The sequence below is a fragment of the Chelmon rostratus genome, chromosome 14, assembly GCF_017976325.1.
Source record: "Chelmon rostratus isolate fCheRos1 chromosome 14, fCheRos1.pri, whole genome shotgun sequence".
NCBI classification, from domain to species: domain Eukaryota; kingdom Metazoa; phylum Chordata; class Actinopteri; order Chaetodontiformes; family Chaetodontidae; genus Chelmon; species Chelmon rostratus.
The window spans coordinates 21914654-21933354 of record NC_055671.1 but is presented as its reverse complement, the minus strand read 5'-3'; the positions used below and the strand labels follow the sequence as shown (position 1 = coordinate 21933354).

Genomic DNA, 18701 nt, shown 5'->3' with positions numbered 1-18701 from the left:
CCAAAGGGTAATAAAAGCCTGTTCATCCTGCAGCAGATACAGTAAGTATCTGCTGCCGTACCACATGACTACAGAGCAGCTTCTTTCCTCAGACTCTTCAACTGATCTTCAGCACTCCACCATAAAAGAGTTTTTTTATGACTTATTAATTATTAAACCATTTATATCACCTTGTATCTTGTATTTACTGCTGTCCTGACTAACAAAGATCCAAATAAAGGAACGTGGAGATGGCAATCAAGTACTTCAGTAGTCTTCCACTTGTCCCTGTAAGTCAGGTGACTGACAAGAAGCCGAGACATGAAAACAATTGACACAATGGAATCAGGATATTTCATTACAACATTTTGTTCCGTGCAAGCTGACCGACTATCAAAGCCAGCAATCATGATCGGAAGGAAACAGATTCTTCCTAAGGAGGAAATGATCTGCTGCTACACTAGCTGTGTGCAGAGAAACCTAAAAGAATGGAAAGGTGACAGTAAACCACGACACAAACATGACAAATAAAAAAATGTGTTTGATGAGAGGAGATACAATTTTGAGCTCAGCTCTGATGCAGTTTGGCTCTGCTCAAATTCACTAGCACCATTAGTTGATAAAGATTTAAAATCACAGGGAAACAACTGAAAAGTGAACATTAGATGTTAGCTGGGTGGCGCCAATATCAACATGAATGAGATGACTGTAATCTTGATGAAAACTAGTAAATGTAATCACTGCATGGAAACAAAGTCACGCAGGAAGGAGGAAGAACTCAGCAGGTGTAAGAATGAAGTATTTTCCTGGCCACAGATGTAACGCCCAAGAAGTCAAAAACAGCCAGAATCCAACGTGTTCACACCAAGATGGAAGATTCCTATTTTCAGTTATTTTGCTGTTAACCAGGTAGAATCACGTGCAAGCACTCTGCCAATTAGGACTGTTTACCGCCTTGAAATAAAGCTGTTTTTTTTTTTTTGCTTTCATTTTGGTTTCTTTTCTTCCTCAAATAAAAGAACAAGATTTGAAACGGCCCAGGACAGGTGGGCTCAGAAGAAAATGTGTTTCTTCTGATGGGATTCGGGGTGAGGGAGGCTATATGTTGCTCTCATAGGTCACGCTTGTTCGTGAGCCTGGTGCGAGCACATGGAGGCACATCTCAGCCTCTTTATCCTCACTGGCGACCTTCTCGGAAGCCGTGTGTACTGATGCTTTGGTGTCAAGGCCGCCAGCGTTCCCTTGTCTTTCACTTTCTAGCAGTGCCTGACACACTTCCTCTTCCTCCTCTCCATTTTTGTCGGAGGAGGGCGGGCCTATCGCTTGTCTGTTCCCAGACATCGACACGCTGACCTGCTCTGAAGGCCTCGGGGGCTCCGTTTCTGCCACCTCCTCCCCGAATGTGCGGCAGTTCAGGATGAGCGGCGGCAGAGGAATGCTCCGCGCCAGCTCCTCCATGTGGCGGGCGAACTCCATGGTCTTGAACTGCGTGACCTTGGCGAGCTCCAGCGTCTTGGCCGACGTGACGATGGGAATCCGCTTGGCGACCTCAAAGGCCCTCTGCAGCTTCTCCGCGCCCTCGGTGTGGAAGAACTCGTTGATGGCTCTCTCCGTCTTCTTGAGGTGGCTGCTGACCATGCAGAGCCGCGACACGTTGAGGATCATGGTGATGGTGAAGGCCACCAGGCAGACGATGACGAAGTACAGGCCCAGGCCGCTGTCGGTGTGGGCCACACGCAGAGTGATGGTGTAGTTCTTGGTGCTGCCGGCACCGGTGGAGGCGACACACGTGTAGCGTCCCCGGTCCTCAAAGGAGACTGCAGTGATGTTCAGGACACCATTCTCCTGAATCTGCCACTTCCCACCTGGAGTCAAGACACATAAGACTGTTTAAGTTTCACCAAATATTTTTTTTAGAGACTGGCCAAAAAAAGCAGTTAGCTCTCATTTAATTTCAATTTTACTTCATGTCATTTGAATCCACAGATTACCACACAAAACAGCAGCTAATGAGATGAAAGCAATCTTATATATCAGATTTGATTCAATAAACAACAATATTATTGTGCTACTGTTTCAGCGTTGACTCATAAACGGCCTCTGCATTGTGGCGTTAACTCATACATGCTTGAAAGCACAACTTAGACTCACACAGCATTCAGCTGCTAATGGTTAATGATGGCGAGAGCAACAAGGGGTGGAATGATAACACACTGAAATCACTGAGAGATGGTGATATTTTTTGCAGTACCAGCATTTTTAATACCTGAAAACTGGACTGAATGTCAAAATTGTATTCAAATTTTCCATTTAATTCATCCATAAAAGTATTCACTGTTTGGGCTGTTAAATTACATCTGTAAAAATTAAAATTAATGTATTATGTGATATTAAAAGTATGTTTTATTGTAATTGTGTGACATAGCCTCTTTTGATTAAAATTGCATTTTGGTATTAACATCAACATCAAAAAAACTGCCTGTAAAAGTCTTAGCAATGTACTTAACTCTTTACTGGGCTGTTTCCTACTGTTTGGCTCTGTTTGCGTATGGAATTATTTACAAGTTTTGGTTATTTTTCATGTAAAATATTTTAATTTGCACAGGTTTGAAGAAAAGTTCTATTAAATCGTGCACATCTACAAACATCAGGAAACAATAAAGCTTATTTACACTGAGGTCACTGAATGAGTAAAGATGTATGATGACGTGACGGTCAAATACATTATGCATCTAGGTTAAAACTGTGCTTAGTTACATATACAGTAATGTTGGTTTCAACAGAATGTGAATGACAGACGAATTAAGGATTTTTTTACCTGGATTTTTTTTACCTTTTAACCGAATTTCTTATAGTTTTAACCTTGAAACCAAGATATATTTTACTAGAAATTCACCAAATCGTTGCTTACTCGGTGTTCACAAGTGTGTTGCCAAACTAGGATGCACGATTTGTGCCTGTTTAAATAACTATAAAAGAAAGATGTACATTGAGAGAATGCATGGCAATGACACTTAGACTATGATGAAGACTTTCTGAAGAATGCTGTCTTGACAAGAATGATAATCAGACTACAACTCTCTGCTTTGACGGCTGCTGCCATCTGTGTCGTGCAGAAAAACTCAAAGATGTTCATGAAGTACAGCAGTACTGGGCACAGCAGTTTCTCCTCTTACCCGTGTTCTCGTCGAGCAGAGGTCCTTTAGAGTTGTACCACTTGATGTCATTGTGGCCCCCTGTCACATTACACTCAATCAGCGTGCTGGATCCCTCCTTCACTACGATGTGCCTGCTGGAGGAGGACGCCGCCTCCGGCTCTGACCCATTCTGAGCTCCGTCTGCTGTCCAGCCACCGAGCAGCAGGACTGTGAGAAGCAGGTGTGACGGGTGGTGTTTCTGAGCTGATGACATGTTGAAAGCAGTTACGGTTGCAGCTCACATTTAGACGAGACAAACCTGCAAAACAGGAAGAGTTACAGTTATGGCTCATGCAGCAGCACAGGACTGTGGACCTTTACTTTTTCATGTCTACATGATCTATAGTTCTGTCTGTATTTGATACATCTTTATCCACTGCAGTCTTCAGTAAATTGACATACACTCATGAATCCTCAGGACCCACTAATGACATGGATTACCTGTAATTAATGTGGAAATGGGTAGCTGTGAAATTTAAACCATATTTTCAACCTGCAAGTTAAAGAAGAAAACTTTCTACAGTTCAAACAGTATTTTTGTCATTTTCTTGTCCTTTCTCTTACCACACTGTGGATTTTTGTTTTACTTTACTATCGAGCACATATTACCAGAGGAAGAATATAAAACACCAAATTCACCAAAACCCCAAACGGACTGTGAGTCAATGATTCCCACCTGCTGCTCGGACAGCAACCGAAGCATCCAATCCTCGACCGACATACGAAACAAACAATTGTTGTAACTTGCTGTAATTTCAGAGATGTTCCTTTTACTCTTACTTTTTGTCAGTTGCTCAGCTTTCGTCCTCATGTGTTGAAGCAAAGCAAACACGGCACGGCCTGTCACTTCACTTCCTGCTTCAGGTACGAGAGGGTGGGCGTGGCTTGTTTTCAATTCTCACTTGCAGATGAGCTCACCTGGTGCTGGCAAAGAATGACATATAACGTAATCAGTGTTGAATTAAAGATGGAGTTATCTTATGTAATACTAAATTATGGTATCAACAATAACAATTATTCCAATATTTTCATCCAATAGACATATTCCCATTTATTTATTTGCATGCATCATTTTGTTTTGCTATACATAGTATAGGCTACATTATTTAATTTTCGTTTACCACGTTGACCATAAAATGTTTAATATTTATTGTATTTGTCATTCGTATTTGTACTCTGCAATAAATAAATCAGTTCAATATTTATTTTTTAAAAACAGAAATGGACGAGAAACGACAGATACATGTCTTTTATTTTTGAGAAGCAAAGCTATTAAAGGTATTTTCCAGACTTTTAAGTTATTTTATTTTGAAAATTTCGGAAGTTATGCTTAATCCTATTTACGTTGCTTGACATGGTTAATCGTTGCGTCAAGCTGCCTAATGAGCGATAGACGGAGACTGATAGTTTAGCGGACTACTCTTCAAAATAAATTCGTGAAGCCTGTCACCTGCGGAAAAGTCAGCATTTCTATCAAAGCATGCACAAAACTTCAGATGTATCTATTTGTTTAGAAATAATTCCACAGTCAACCTTCAATATCTTTGGCAAAATAGATTGATACTTAATACTAGTTTTATTGGAGCCCCACGTTCTCAACATACTTTTATTTTGAATCCGCCAGCAGGAACTTATGTTTGCCAGTGTGGCTAACGCTTGGACCTGATCGGTGAAAACAAAATGTGACGTGGCTAATCTTGGTGGACAAAAACAGCGAGAAATCCTCAATCATTAAACAGTTTGCTTGAAATTAAAGGGCGTTTAACGCGTAGAAACAGAAGTGCAAACCGAAATAAAGAAGGCAAACCTTTCTTGTTGTTGATTTTGGGAAGGAAACCAGCAGCAGGCTGGGGTAACGTTAACTGCTAGCATCGTACTTTGACAGGAAAGAAGGTGAGTTTGTAGCCAAAGTACAAAAGTGTACCTTGTTTCGTTCGGACTAACGTTATGTCATGAGTTTATAATTACTAACACAGCTATAACTGATAACTGATTACTGATAAAAGAAAAGATCAAGGGAAGCTAACGGTCCTCCTAGCTATAGTGTTAAATTCATGAACGAGTCCTTGGCTTACCAAAACTACTAGCTACTCACAGTAAAGCATGAATACCATTGCAACTAACGCTAATTCGATACCACAGTAATACTAATAGCTAATGGATTACATGAGTTACACATCTGAATGTAAGGCTTATGTGTTGTATTTCACAATATAAATCTCTATTCCTGATGTATGTGTAAGGTGTTTGCTTCAGGAATGTATACTTTCATGCACAGAGATACAGTGTGTGAATATACATTTACATTATGTACATTAAACTGTGTTCTTTGTGTGAACTGGACCCCTGAAGTTGAAGTTTGGATTTCAGAAAACTGGAAGACTGGACAGTCTTTCCAGCTGCACAGACCAACAGCTTAATAGTTGACTGCTGTTGCATGTGTGCTGTGGAAATGCATTCTGGGAAATGTAGGATGCCACAAGTTGAAGGAAAACAGGTCTCACCAAAACAGTGAATTAAAGCATTTATTACAAAGTAACTCTTGGAGTTAAGGCATTAAATATTACAGAATGTTATGAAGTAACAGTGGCAGAATAATTTGATCTTTCCTTAAACATCCCATCTGGGAACTTCAACAGTGTCTCTATGCTTACTTCGTCATGTGTTGCAAAACCCGTGTCATCTCAAAATCTTCAAATTGATGTTCGCAGTTATATCCTTTGTTATATTGCCACTTTGAAGGTATGTGCTAAGCCATCAAGATGTCAGACAGTGAAGCTACAGCGGCGGCGGGTCCAGAGGTGGCACCAGAGATTCGGGATGCCTCTCCTGTCAAAACGCCCGACCGCTCCTCGCCAACCCCACCTGACACCTCGACTGACGTGGCCCCGACGAGGAAAGCCAGGAGGAGACCGGATGCCAAACCTCCAGCCAAAGTTGAGGGGATGCCGAAAGCAGAGGAGCAGCCAGCACAGGCACTGATCAGATTAATATTATTAATACAAGACAAAAGTACATGTCATGGGAAAAAGAGGACTTACGCGGGAATCCAATTGTTTGCGTAGTTGAAACTAGACAAACCTGCATAGCATTTTCCCAGAGGCCATCGAGCATTATCTGGCTGTAATTTTCATCTTCTCAGAACAACATTTTGGCTGATGAAATTCTCGTGAAATTATCAAACATTTCTGGTAACAGTTTTGTAAAGCTGTCGTTGAAGGCATTCTCACTTTATTGAAGACAGTCTGGTGTGACAGCCATATCTTAAGTCTCCCAAACCTGCTTACTACATATTCCAGCTTTTGTGCCCTGGGTGCCGCTACAGGCCTCTCTCCACCAAAACAGCCTGCTTTAACAGCAGTTTCTTTCCTCCTGCACGAAGGACTCTGAAGCATTTGTCCAAGCAGAACTGTTCGGGTGTTACCTGTAAATTTTAAACAAGCTGCAGTTTCTTTGTCAGTGTTGTAACACTGCTGATAAGCCTTGTCTGGTATCAGTTGAAGCCTGCTGGGTTCACACCAAAGGTCCCTTCTTTTTGTGTGCAAAAGTCAATGATTTGGTCTGTCTATTTCTCTTACTCATTCACACTCTGTTTTCTTCTTTTTGCTTCTTCCGTCCTCATCCTCCATCCACGTGTCCTCTCTCTCAGACACCCAGTGAGTCTACTGTGTCTCAGGGTGGTTGGGGATACTGGGGCAGCTGGGGCAAATCCATCTTATCCACAGCAACAGCTACTGTTGCCACTGTGGGTGAGTATAAAGCCCTCACACAGCCTGTCTGTGTGACATACAATGTGTATGGTGGTCTTTTAATTATCTACTTGGAGAGCTGTCCTAAAAAGCTTCGACCAGTCGTCATCTAATCACTGCTTCTCTTTCTTTTGGGTCCAGGCCAGGGTCTCACTCAGGTCATGGAGAAGGCAGAGACGTCGCTGGGTATCCCCAGTCCCACCGAGCTCTCGGCGCAAGTTGAGGAAGAGCAGAAAGAACAGGGTGAGGCCTGACTGTATGTTGTGTCCTCTGTAATTAAGGCACAACACTGGGTTAGCTGGTAGAACCATCACAGATCTACACTTCTTGTATTTGTTTCTCTTCCTGCAGGTGAAGCCAGCAGCGAGACAGACAACACGGCAGCAGATGGATCGGCGGTGGTGGGAAGTGCGATGGGAATGCTGACGTCGCTCACCAGCGTTGTTCAGAGCACCGTGAGCAGAAATATTCTGTGTTTTGTTTCTGTTCTTTGGACGGAAGAGAGAGAAGTTCGCATTTTTTTAAGTTCATCTCAAACATCCTGTTTTTCACTATAGAGTAGAGAGGGTAGAAAACCATCTTGTGCAGGCCATTGAAGAGATGGCCTGCAAGATTTTTGAAATTCTTTAGTTCACCAGGTGGATCCATTTTGCTAATATCAGCCCTGTTCTTTTCTCTTCCTCACCAGAGAATAACTGCCCATGTATAGTTTTTTAACTTCAGGTCACTATTGATCTATTTCAGCCCAATTTGATTCAGCAACCAAGCGAGCAACAGGGCCTTTAAAAGTTAATATGACGTAGTATTTAGCAGATGTAGATAGGAAAGCAAACTCTTCATGTTTTCTACTCCTCACAGGGGAAAACGGTGATCACGGGCGGCCTGGATGCTCTGGAGTTCATCGGGAAGAAGACAATGGATGTCATAGCAGAAGGTGATCCCGGCTTTAAGAAGACCAAAGGACTGATGATCAGGAACTCCACGCTGTCTCAGGTTGGCAGATCAGGGTCAGATATGTAAATGAGGAACTCACAGTCAAGATGGAGGTAGATTAGATGAGACTGTGTACTAGTTTACCTCTGTACATCTGTTTCTAACCAAAAATACAACAAATCGAAGTTTAAGTTTAATTAAAACTCAGCTACATTTGATGAGAAACGCTTAGAAGATCCTTCCTACATGTTAACCCCTCACTATGCAATTGTGATAAAACAACAGTGAGACAAAGATTAAACTAAACCAAATAACGGATTAGACTAAAGAGTGTCTTCTCTTTGTCAGCAAACAACTAAACCAAACAGAAACTAACTTCAGCTGACTTCAACTGGTTTCACTCCAGATTTACTGACATTTTGTCCCCTCTCCTTCTCTTTCAACTTCTCATCTGTGTCGCAGGTGTTGAGGGAGGCGAAGGAGCGAGAGGAGCTGCAGACAGCAGAGAAAGAGTCGGATTCGGAGAAGAAAGTGGCTCACTATGGGATGCTGTTTGATGAATTTCAGGGTCTGTCACACCTCGAGGCTCTGGAGATTCTGTCTCGAGAGAGCGAGTCTAAGGTACGATGGAAGTTTCATTCAAAAACATGACACCAACTGTGGCTCAAAGACATACCGAGACATTGTTTTAACGTATCTGAATGCAGTGTGGTAAAAATCCTTTGTGTGCATGCGTGTATTTATGTTTTTTTGAATGTGTGTGTTGCAGGTGAAGTCAGTGCTGACCACTGTATCAGGAGATGAGTTGGTCCAGCTCAGGAAAGAGCTGGAGCTCATCAAGGACTCTTTCTCCCTGGTGGAGTTTGATGACGAGGAAGTGGACGAGAAGAAAGGTAACAGCTCTGTTACGCTGCACTGCAAGAGGAATACAGCATCATATACAGCAGAAGTGATGTAACACCTCAAATGATTAATTGTACATTTCTGTTTCCAGATGAAGATGGCTCAGAGTTTGAGAGGGAGTTAATGGAGGCCTTGGAGGGTCTCAGTGTCACTGCCACGGCTGATAAACTCAGCAAGGTACCAACTACACATATCTGTGTTTAAGATCGGATTAATGGTCAGTTTTAGTTGACAAATTATTTGTTAAGATGCAGTTTGTAACAAAAATTTGTGGCAGCATAATCCAATCATATATGATATTATTACAAATTTCAGCCTCTAAAAAGACTAGAGTTGAATCAAACCTCTCTGACAGGGTGTAGATGAAAATAATTCACATTTTAAGCATCACAGAGGTAGTATTTATTGATTTTTTTTCCCATTAGATTGTGCACTTCATCAACCACATAAGCAATGTGTCATGAAGTGGGTTGCAGCCATGTTGATAGCGTGCTCTCTAACCTCCAACAGGCCTGTAAGAGCACCTGCAGCCAGATCGCTGACATGACCAAACCAGAGGAGGAGAGCGAGGAAAGCGAGGAGGCCGTGAAGAAAACACTCCCAGTAGAGGTATGCTGATATGAACCATCATCAGTGTTTGACATCGCAAAGGAGGAAATCATTTGAGGTTGCTATTGGACTTGCTTTCTTACTTCAAGCAAGTTAAACTTGTAGCTTTATGACAAGGCTTTGGTGTGTTCATTTTTAATTTACTGGCAGATTATAAAAACCGTAGAAGCTGTTATGGTGACAGTCCTGTTTTGGCAGAGGCTTATAAATGATTTTTCATTAGCAACATTATTTCTTGATCTATCAAGACATGTGAAAATGATATGAGTCCCAGAGCTCAAGGTGATCGCCTTTAGAAGAGTCCAAAAGCCAAAGATATTTAAATTATAATGAGATGAAACAGAGAAAAGCAGACAATCCTGACACCTTGAGGAGGTGGAATCAGAAAATGTTTGACATTTTTGCTTGATTAATGGCTTAACAGTTAATTGGGTAATTAGTTAGCAAAAAATCTGTTGAATAAGTTGTCAGTTGTCAAGTTGATTAATGAACATTTGTTTTTGGACGACACTCACACGATGCGATGCTCCTAACGAGCCAACAGATGTTGCAGCTGAACGCTGTGGAGATGTTTGTGGGTTTCACAGTAAAAGCAGGAGGTTCTATTCTATTTATAACAGGTGAAACTGACTCACATATTTTTCCCAGTTCGCTTAAGGAAAACATTTTAACGCACTGTTTTTGTAGCATGTTTCAGTCCACGTGGTGTCCTGTGGTTCCTGGGCCATTCAGCAGAGTGGTGTGTGTGTGTGTTATTTTGTCAGGAGGTTCATGCCGCAGCCATCAGGAGCCTAGCGGAGCTGACGGCTCGATCCATTGAGCTTTTCCACAAACTGGCTGAGATGATCCTCTTCTCCAACGGCAGCACAGAGGCCAGCGTTCTGTCACAGTAAGACTACACTGGTTTTCAGTTTGAACCCGTGTGGAGACGCCGTACACATTCACAGTTTAATCGTCTTTATTCTCCTTGTCGTCTGTCCTCAGGTTAACTGTTGTCCTGTGTAAAGAAATCTCACTGCTTTCCAAGAAGTTCACGTCCTGTTTAACTACAGCAGGGGTAAGTGTGATGATTCTGACTGAGCTCTGTGTATCCAAGAGTTCAGCTAATGTAAAGGTTGAACTGAGTGTAGGAAATATATGAAGGCCACTGTTTATTTTCAGACTGTAAGTGAGTAAATGTCAGCCTCTGCTGAATCACCTTTAATAGTGTTTAGAGGACACACACCTGAAGTCATTTCATATCAATAAATGTCGTTTTACTGCTAATCAGCTTTTCATTCAGCTCTGCTGAACGTGACTGAACCTCACAGGAAGTGATGGATTTGATATCAGTGGTTTGTTTAACATGAACAGAAGAACTGAGAGCTGTCATTTCATGTAAATGTTCTTTTTTTACAGTCAAACGAGAAGGGAGATGTCCTTAACCCACTAATAACAGGAGTCTTTTTAGAGGTTTGTGTCATAGCACTGCAGCACTCTCATCACACACACACACACACACAATTGTAATTAAATCTGTTCAGTCTAATGCTTGTATTAGTTTCTCCTTGAATGCATACATATCTCAAAAATGACATTTGATGTGACTTTACAATGCAAACATATACAATACCAAAATATTTTTTATCCTGACATCATTGTATTGTATGTGTCGTTGTTCCTTTTGGAAAGGTTTTTAGGAAGTTTGGTGATTTCACTTTTTGACCCCTTTAGTTCATTTGAACAACATACAGTTACCGTAACGATGCAGATGACGCACAACTCTATATATATCTATATTTCACTGTCGCCGTCGTCTGGTTACATAAGATGGATGTCACAAAAGTCACTGTAGGTGAAAAGAGGAAACACTGAACTTCTAGAACTGGGTCCAGCAGTTCAGAGGAAGTAAATCTGAGAATATTTGGAGTCTAAAATTGGAAACCCATTAAAGTTAGTGATGCTGCGCCATCAGCACCATCATCAAGCCATCATCTCAGGAATATTTAAAAAATATCACATTCTGATTCTTATTTTTTGCACAACAAAAAATAAAACCTCAATTTATACAGTTATTATACAGTTTTTCAGTTGGAAAATTGTATTGTCTAAAAACAACTTAAAAACCCTGTAAAAGGGCTGAGATTATCCCACCTGCTTCCACTACACATGCACTGATTGAATTTCCTAAAGTCAAGTGTCGTTTACTTGACACAGTGCAGATATCTACAGTCTGGTGTCTTTTTTAGAGACGCTAACCATTTCATTTGAATAAAAGACTGCTGGGAACAAATGAAATCATCTGACATCCCGACGAAAAATAAAAATCCTGTGAAGGCTGCAAATCACCTAAATAACATGCAAGAAAGATATTTTGCATGTGGATGGTCTGTATTTGTGTTAAAGGCATTCAAAGACACAAGTGTGGACATGTCAGAATGATATTAAGATACTGTTTGCCTCACGTTGTTGTGTTATGAATCCTCTTTCCTCTCAGGCATCCAACAGTGCATCTTATATCCAGGATGCTTTCCAGCTGCTGATGCCCATTCTGGAGATCTCTCACATCCAGAGGAGATCTGAGTCCACAGAGCAGTGACCAGCTGACGTCGCCTCTGCCCCCCGCCACTGCCATGATGCTGCCATGACAGCAGGGAACTGACACATCTTGAAAAAAAATCCTCTGCGACCGCGTTTTCTCTGTCTGGTTTTCAGCTCAGGACAAAATCAATTTCACGCCTGGGAGGAGAAGTGTGTTTTTGTCAAACAGTGTTAACTTTTTCGGCATTGCCAGTTAAATTGTAAAGCCCAGTAGATGGACTCACTGAAGTACAGTGTTGAGAAGGTCTGCATCTACCAAATGCATCCGTGTAAAACAGGGAGCAGCGTATTGTTCTTCCTTGTATTTTAACATGCACACTTTTTATTTTTTTCTGATAGCACTTGTGCTCATAACTGACAAATCCAAATTCTGCCTCAAAGAACACTTGAAAAAAAGACATACAGGATGGAAACACCGGTGATAATTTGTTTAAAAAAGGGGTGTCTCATAATAAACAGTAAGATATATTGATAATGTATTTTTCTCTTTGCTTTACATAGAATAGTTGGAAATTGGGTTTTCTATGCATATGTCTCTTAAATGTTGCCGTGCAACACGTTGCCGGCCGTGGAGCAGTTAAGTGTCTTTGTTAAAAAAAAAAAAAAAAAAAAAAACGCTGACAAGTATTGAACAAGTGCAAAGGTTAGGACTTAAACATGTGACTCATCAGTCTCTGTAGCCACCAGGTCACTGTTCATCCAACAAACTGGGTTCTAGCTGTCTCAAATTACATCTTCAAATCTCTGAACACACAGATTATGGTTCTTTTAGTTTCTGGCGACCTTGGTATCATCCTAAAATCATGAGCAGACTGGCAGTTGTTAGTCTACAGTTGGGTAAAGGTAATCACAGCTGTCTGCAGTTTTTTTTTACCATGCTTGGAATTCAACTGTGGTGCTTTCCTTTGCCTCTGGCTCTGTATACTCTCTAGTTTTGTATCACAATATTAACGAAGTATTTTCTGTCATCCTCAATTACAAAACATTCTCACATGTTCTAGTGCCAGGTCTTAAATTCTGACCTGATGCAATCGTAGAACATTAAAAATGAATTTGATTGTAACAGGTGGAAGATGGAGATGACTCACCCTTTTATAAAAACACTTAACAGTTTTGAATGTTGGAGCCCATCTCTGCCACTCATTATTCATTAAACTTCAGAATGACTTCAGGTGTTTATGAATCAACAAAGCGTCTTCTATCTGCCTTTCATTACCTTTAGTTGAATTCTGTTTTCTGATATGGAACCGCTAACAGCTGTGTGTTGTGGGCATTGAGCAACATGCTGTACAGTAGATTTGAGATGGTTTTCAAATAAATGTGCTTTCATCAAGCCCCGATCTGGGATTTGTGTGTGTGAGTTGAAATTACAGATTTGGTTGACTGTGTGTCAGAAGACTGGTCAGTCAATTTGGAAGTGATTATAGGTTAAAACCCTGATGGGGGACTCGTGTCTTTGTGTACTTCTGGTCTTTAGTTATCTGATTTTAAAGTGACAGCATGCAGTGCTTTTTCAGTCTGTGCTTTCATCTGTGTGGTAACAGTTTGGGGAAGTCCCTTTCCTGTTTCAACATGACAACAGACTCCTGACCTCAACCCTATCCAACACCTTTTGGATGAACAGGAATGCCAACTGCAAGCCAAGTCTTCACCCCACATCAGTGTCAGACCTCGCACATGCTGATAATGCTATTGTTTCTGAATAGGAGCAAATCCCTGCAGCCAGCTTCCAAAATCTGGTGGAAAGCCTCAAACCAGATGCATGGAGGCTGTTATAGCAGCAGATTAATGCCTGTGATTTTGGAATGACACATTCAGCAATCATATACGGGTATCCACATTCTTTCAGTGTATATTATATTGCATTGGGTCTGTTTCTTTTTTAGCAGTAGAAATACTATTAGTATTATCAGTATTGAAAGTAAAAAATGCTTATTATGCATAAATCACCCCTGAGACAATTGTGCTATTGTGTCACTGGATTATTATTATTACAAGTAACTAGTTCTCAAATAAGTATAGTGGAATAAAAAGTACAATATTAACCTCTGAAATGTAATAGTTCCATGCTGTTTGGTTTTTTAAAATGACATTTTTCAAAGTGTTGAGCAGTAAATTCAGTTCACATCAATTTTATTTGAGTGACAGAAGAATTATTAAGTCAAAAGTTTGTTAAGGATTTAACGAAAAAGCTAAACCGTTGAGCCTGGCTCATGTCTTATTTCACATCGTTACATCTCCAATGCAGCAGGTGGCGGTGTGCACGTTTGCGGTCTACATGCGATTCACCAATATAGACAAAGAAGAAGTAGGAGCCGACGAAGAAGAGAAGAGGCGCTAGTAACTAGCTTGACAGGCTACGTCGAGGAAATTCTGAGGTAAACTTATAATTTCATACTTTCACACTTTCCACAGTAACACGCCGACATTTATATAGCTGCTGTGACATATTGAGAAGTAAAAAAGCAGATTCGTTTCATTCAGTCTATGCTCCGGTAACATTAGCTTTCTCGAAAACGCGAGGATTAGCCTGTAAACGTTAGCCGTCCATGCTAAACACGGAGCTATCTTAACGTTTGTGCCTTAGTCCCTCGCTACAACGTCGCTAGTTTTAACAGTATTTCGAAGTTTGCAATTACTAAGGCCTCCTGAGTTGTTAAACACTATGAACGCTTCCAAAAGATCTTTATTTTAATAAGAACTTCTGTCACATCTGGTGATTTTACTTGATAGCTTGATACCTGTAGTGTTAACGTTAGTTAGCCCGGTGTTATAAACAACCACCAGCTGTATAAGGTTAATTCATCGTGCTGTCATGGTAACAAAGAGTCAGTTAATTTAAAATGAAGTTACATATCTATGAAGAAATACTATCACAATGTTTTTACTGTTCACGAAGAAACAAAACGCTAGTTGTACTTTATCAACTCAACTTAATCCAACACTGTGGGAGTACAACCTAATTTACAGTCTCCAAAATCACCATACAGTTGAATTAACACCTCTTTAACAGAAACTAAGCATTATAACTTTCATGAAGTTTCTACAACTGTAAAAATTAGCTCTTAACATTTCACATAAGTCTACATCTTGAAATACAGTCCATTGAAAATTTTAAAATAATGTAGGATGTGAGTAGTTTTCTGGAAGGCATCAGTATAAGGGTTTAATGGATATTGTTGTAATCTAGATTGATGAGTAAATGATAAATCTATATGTGTCAAATTTGGAAATTAAAATGTATTTTTCTGTAGGTTTTTTTTACTCAATCTTGCTCCTTTATATTTGTTCACTTTGTGTATTTTGTGTTATCTTGCATTCTGTGCAGTAGTGTGTATTATTTTCAGTGGTAAAAGCAGTAGTGGTAGTATATTGATCTCCATACCTGTTCATGCAACATTATCCTTACACCAGTGTTGACTTAAGTGCACCCATTAACTCCTCCTTTTCTATTCATTTTCAGAGTTGTCTTTCTTCATCACACTGCCTCCCCTTCACCCCCTTCACGAGCACTGCAGGACTGTTGGGGTTTTAACTCTCTTCCTGACCTGCCAACATGCCAGCCGCACTTACAGATTCCAGTCAGATCATCTGTGAAGTCTGGGCGAGCAATGTGGAGGAGGAAATGAGGAAAATTCGGCAGATTATTCAAAGCTACAATTATGTTGCCATGGTAAGTAATAGGTCATTTTGAAAGGAGTTAGATATTGGAGGTGTAAAAGGAATAATAACTGTAATCACTGACGGCAGAGTCAATGTAAAGAATCACCTTCCCATGTTTTTGAGTAATGTCGAGTAAATATTTAATGTTTTGCATTGGTAACACATGACTGAGTGAGACATGAGAAACTCTGACATTTGAATATCATTCTGGGAAACATGTTGTGGTAGGGCTTATTATTCATTTATTTTTTTTATAACAAGAAAGGTATTTGTGTTCATTTGCATTGTATTTTTAGAATACGTTTTAAGATGGTCAGGTCAGCAGCCCATTTGCCTTTCTTTTACTTGCTATTGCTTGTCTTGGTTGCAAAAGTACTGAATTTAACTACACTGAACAATGTCTTCTCACTGCAGTAAAAGACGACTTTCAGGTGTAAGGAGACAGAACAGACATATGGATGTAAATGATTTGTAATCACTTTGTAAAAACAGATTAGGCTGGTTGAGGCAAAGTGGGAAAAAAAAAAGGTTAGAGCTTCAGTGCATTCAAGTGGTTGAGTGACGACCATCACGTACTGATGAGAAATAACAGCAGGAATATTGAAGGGTGGTGTTTTCGGTTCATGTATTTATTTTTCATCAGGACACAGAATTCCCTGGAGTGGTTGTCCGGCCAATCGGTGAGTTTCGCAGTACAGTGGACTACCAGTACCAGCTGCTGAGGTGTAACGTGGACCTCCTGAAGATCATCCAGCTCGGCCTCACATTCATGAATGAGGACGGAGACTATCCCCCTGGCACAACGACATGGCAGTTTAACTTCAAGTTCAACCTCACGTAAGCAGACTGTTGTCTTCTAGCGCTTTCTATCTACCTGATTTAGATATATAGATGACTGTTGACAGCAGTACCTAACTATCTTTTTTATTTATTTATTTATTTTTTTGCTTTTAACAGAGAAGACATGTACTCACAAGACTCCATAGACCTGCTACAGAACTCCGGCCTCCAGTTTAAAAAACACGAAGAGGAGGGAATCGACACGCTGTACTTCGCCGAGCTCCTAATGACATCTGGGCTGGTGCTGTGTGAAAATGTCAAGTGGCTCTCCTTCCACAGGTTGGTTGTTTGTTCTCTTTAGGCTTTTGTATCATTTGTCCCAGTTCAGAGACTGGGAATCCTATAGTTTCTTAAGTGTGTCTTATCAGTTACTGCTCTGTATTTTTCAGCGGCTACGACTTCGGCTACCTGGTGAAGCTCCTGACAGACGCACGGCTCCCTGAGGAGGAACATGACTTCTTCCAGATCCTCAACCTGTTCTTCCCTGCAATCTACGATGTCAAGTACTTGATGAAGAGCTGCAAGAACCTAAAGGTATTGCAGGCTGGATACAGACTTCCGGGGGGGGGGGGGCAGAGTGTAATTATCGAAGGCGTTGTTTCACCTCAACAGTTTGAGACTGTAGTTGCTGATGGTGTTCATGTTTTGTCTTCCACTTGTACACAGGAGACAAAAACCATCAAATCATGTAAAAACAAGTCCTGAGACGTCTGACTTTGTGTTTGTGTTTGTGCAGGGAGGGTTACAGGAAGTAGCAGACCAGCTGGAGTTGAAAAGGATCGGGCGGCAGCATCAGGCTGGATCAGACTCACTGCTCACCGGCATGGCTTTCTTTAGGATGAAAGAGGTACAGTCACACAAATGTCCAGTGTTAATCATGGGACTGTAGATGATTTGCAGCATAATCGGTTTCTATGGTTTTACAATTCTTTACTGCCCTCACTACCAGAGGACTTTGTTGCTACTGTTGTTTCTGTAAACTGCTGAAGGATGCCCTCTTGAAGAATAGGAAACAGCTTTTACAATTAGTTCACTTCACTTCTCATAGAAAATGAATGGGAGCAGGCAGCTTTTCTCAGCTTGCTGCTTTCTGGGTGTTTTGCCCTCACTGTTAAACGCCCCACTCCAGCTTCCTGTTTTAAAAGGAAATACATCACATCAAGGAAGTCATTAAACCATATCGTTGGACTAAATACACAGCATGCAAGAACAGCACGTGTTTTTCAGTAATGCAGCAATAATCTGAATTAAATCTTTTATTCTGTCCAGCTTTTCTTCGAAGACAACATTGATGACGCAAAGTATTGTGGGAGATTGTACGGCCTGGGTTCGGGCTCCAGCCAACCCCAGAACGGCATCTCCAGCTCGGGCCAGGAGGAGACGAACAACAAGCACTGACTGAGCGCTCAAATCGTCAAGTGGAGTACGCACTTGTTTTAAAACCCAACCAGCAGATTTCCTCTGATCTCCCTCAACACTCGATCCCTGAACAAGACAAAACTAAATGCATTTCTTTAAATTTTCCTCCTGAGTGACTGTAAAATGGACTCACAGTGACAGTGGACCCTTCACTGCCTCACTCGTTTCTTTTTAGTCGCTTTTACTGAGTTTATGGCCATATATTCACAACACTTTTTTTTTCTTTTAATCTCTTGGATTTTTTTTTACAGCATTATTGTGACACCCTTCTGAACAGCATGGGACCAGCTCCTGTATCATACTGTGATTTCAGACCAAACCTTGACAAAACAGTCCAATCTTCAGTTCAGACTATCCTTCATCAGTGGGACTCGTCTCTTGTTGCAGGGATTTCATTTTTTAAGTTCACGTTGGAAGGGCCTGTAAATTAAAATGTATAATTTTGATGAAAATAAAAAAAATGTTTTAGCTCTTTTCCACTTTCAGAAGCTTTTAACAGTGGGCGTCAAAGTGTATAACTGTGCTTGGTTATGCATGTGTTTCAATGGGCAAACTACTGTCGTTCTGTACATTCACCCACCAAACCAAACTGTCCACCGTCAGGTTTACAGATGTTGTGGTTACTGTTGTTTTTACATTTGACATTGTTTTAAACAGTTGTATATTAAATTGTTTTGTATTTTCAATGTAAATGTTAAGTATTTGATCTTCTTTACCAGCCGTGCACTGACACACAGCTTGTTCAACATTTATGTTTAAAAAGGTCAATTTCAGGTCGTTAGGATCTCACTAAAACTGTATTTTTTAATGTAATGTAAGGCTGCAACTA

At 40.7% G+C, this 18701-nt stretch overlaps 3 protein-coding genes across 4 annotated transcripts; 2 read left to right on the top strand and 1 right to left on the bottom strand.

Annotated features, from left to right (window-relative positions):
* Positions 1-929: 929 nt before the first annotated feature.
* Positions 930-4049, bottom strand: LOC121617321 (microfibrillar-associated protein 3-like). Of its 2 annotated transcripts, none has more exons than XM_041952466.1 (3): positions 3957-4049; positions 3156-3435; positions 930-1844 (listed from the first exon to the last, which is right to left on the bottom strand). In XM_041952466.1, exons 2-3 carry the CDS (start codon positions 3388-3390, stop codon positions 1078-1080), a joined length of 1002 nt encoding a protein of 333 aa, XP_041808400.1. In that variant the 5' UTR covers positions 3391-3435; positions 3957-4049; the 3' UTR covers positions 930-1077. The 2 variants fall into 2 exon arrangements, with proteins under 2 accessions (XP_041808400.1, XP_041808398.1); XM_041952464.1 differs by having other exon boundaries at positions 3853-4022.
* Positions 4050-4835: 786 nt separating this feature from the next.
* Positions 4836-13279, top strand: fam114a2 (family with sequence similarity 114 member A2). Its single transcript, XM_041952169.1, has 14 exons — positions 4836-5069; positions 5919-6151; positions 6826-6925; positions 7067-7168; positions 7277-7380; positions 7784-7918; positions 8321-8479; positions 8628-8751; positions 8853-8938; positions 9272-9370; positions 10135-10259; positions 10355-10427; positions 10769-10822; positions 11847-13279. Exons 2-14 carry the CDS (start codon positions 5939-5941, stop codon positions 11946-11948), a joined length of 1476 nt encoding a protein of 491 aa, XP_041808103.1. The 5' UTR covers positions 4836-5069; positions 5919-5938; the 3' UTR covers positions 11949-13279.
* Positions 13280-14265: 986 nt separating this feature from the next.
* cnot8 (CCR4-NOT transcription complex, subunit 8) lies at positions 14266-18558 on the top strand. Its single transcript, XM_041952526.1, has 7 exons — positions 14266-14328; positions 15414-15623; positions 16257-16450; positions 16571-16732; positions 16843-16987; positions 17190-17300; positions 17723-18558. Exons 2-7 carry the CDS (start codon positions 15507-15509, stop codon positions 17849-17851), a joined length of 858 nt encoding a protein of 285 aa, XP_041808460.1. The 5' UTR covers positions 14266-14328; positions 15414-15506; the 3' UTR covers positions 17852-18558.
* Positions 18559-18701: the final 143 nt, after the last annotated feature.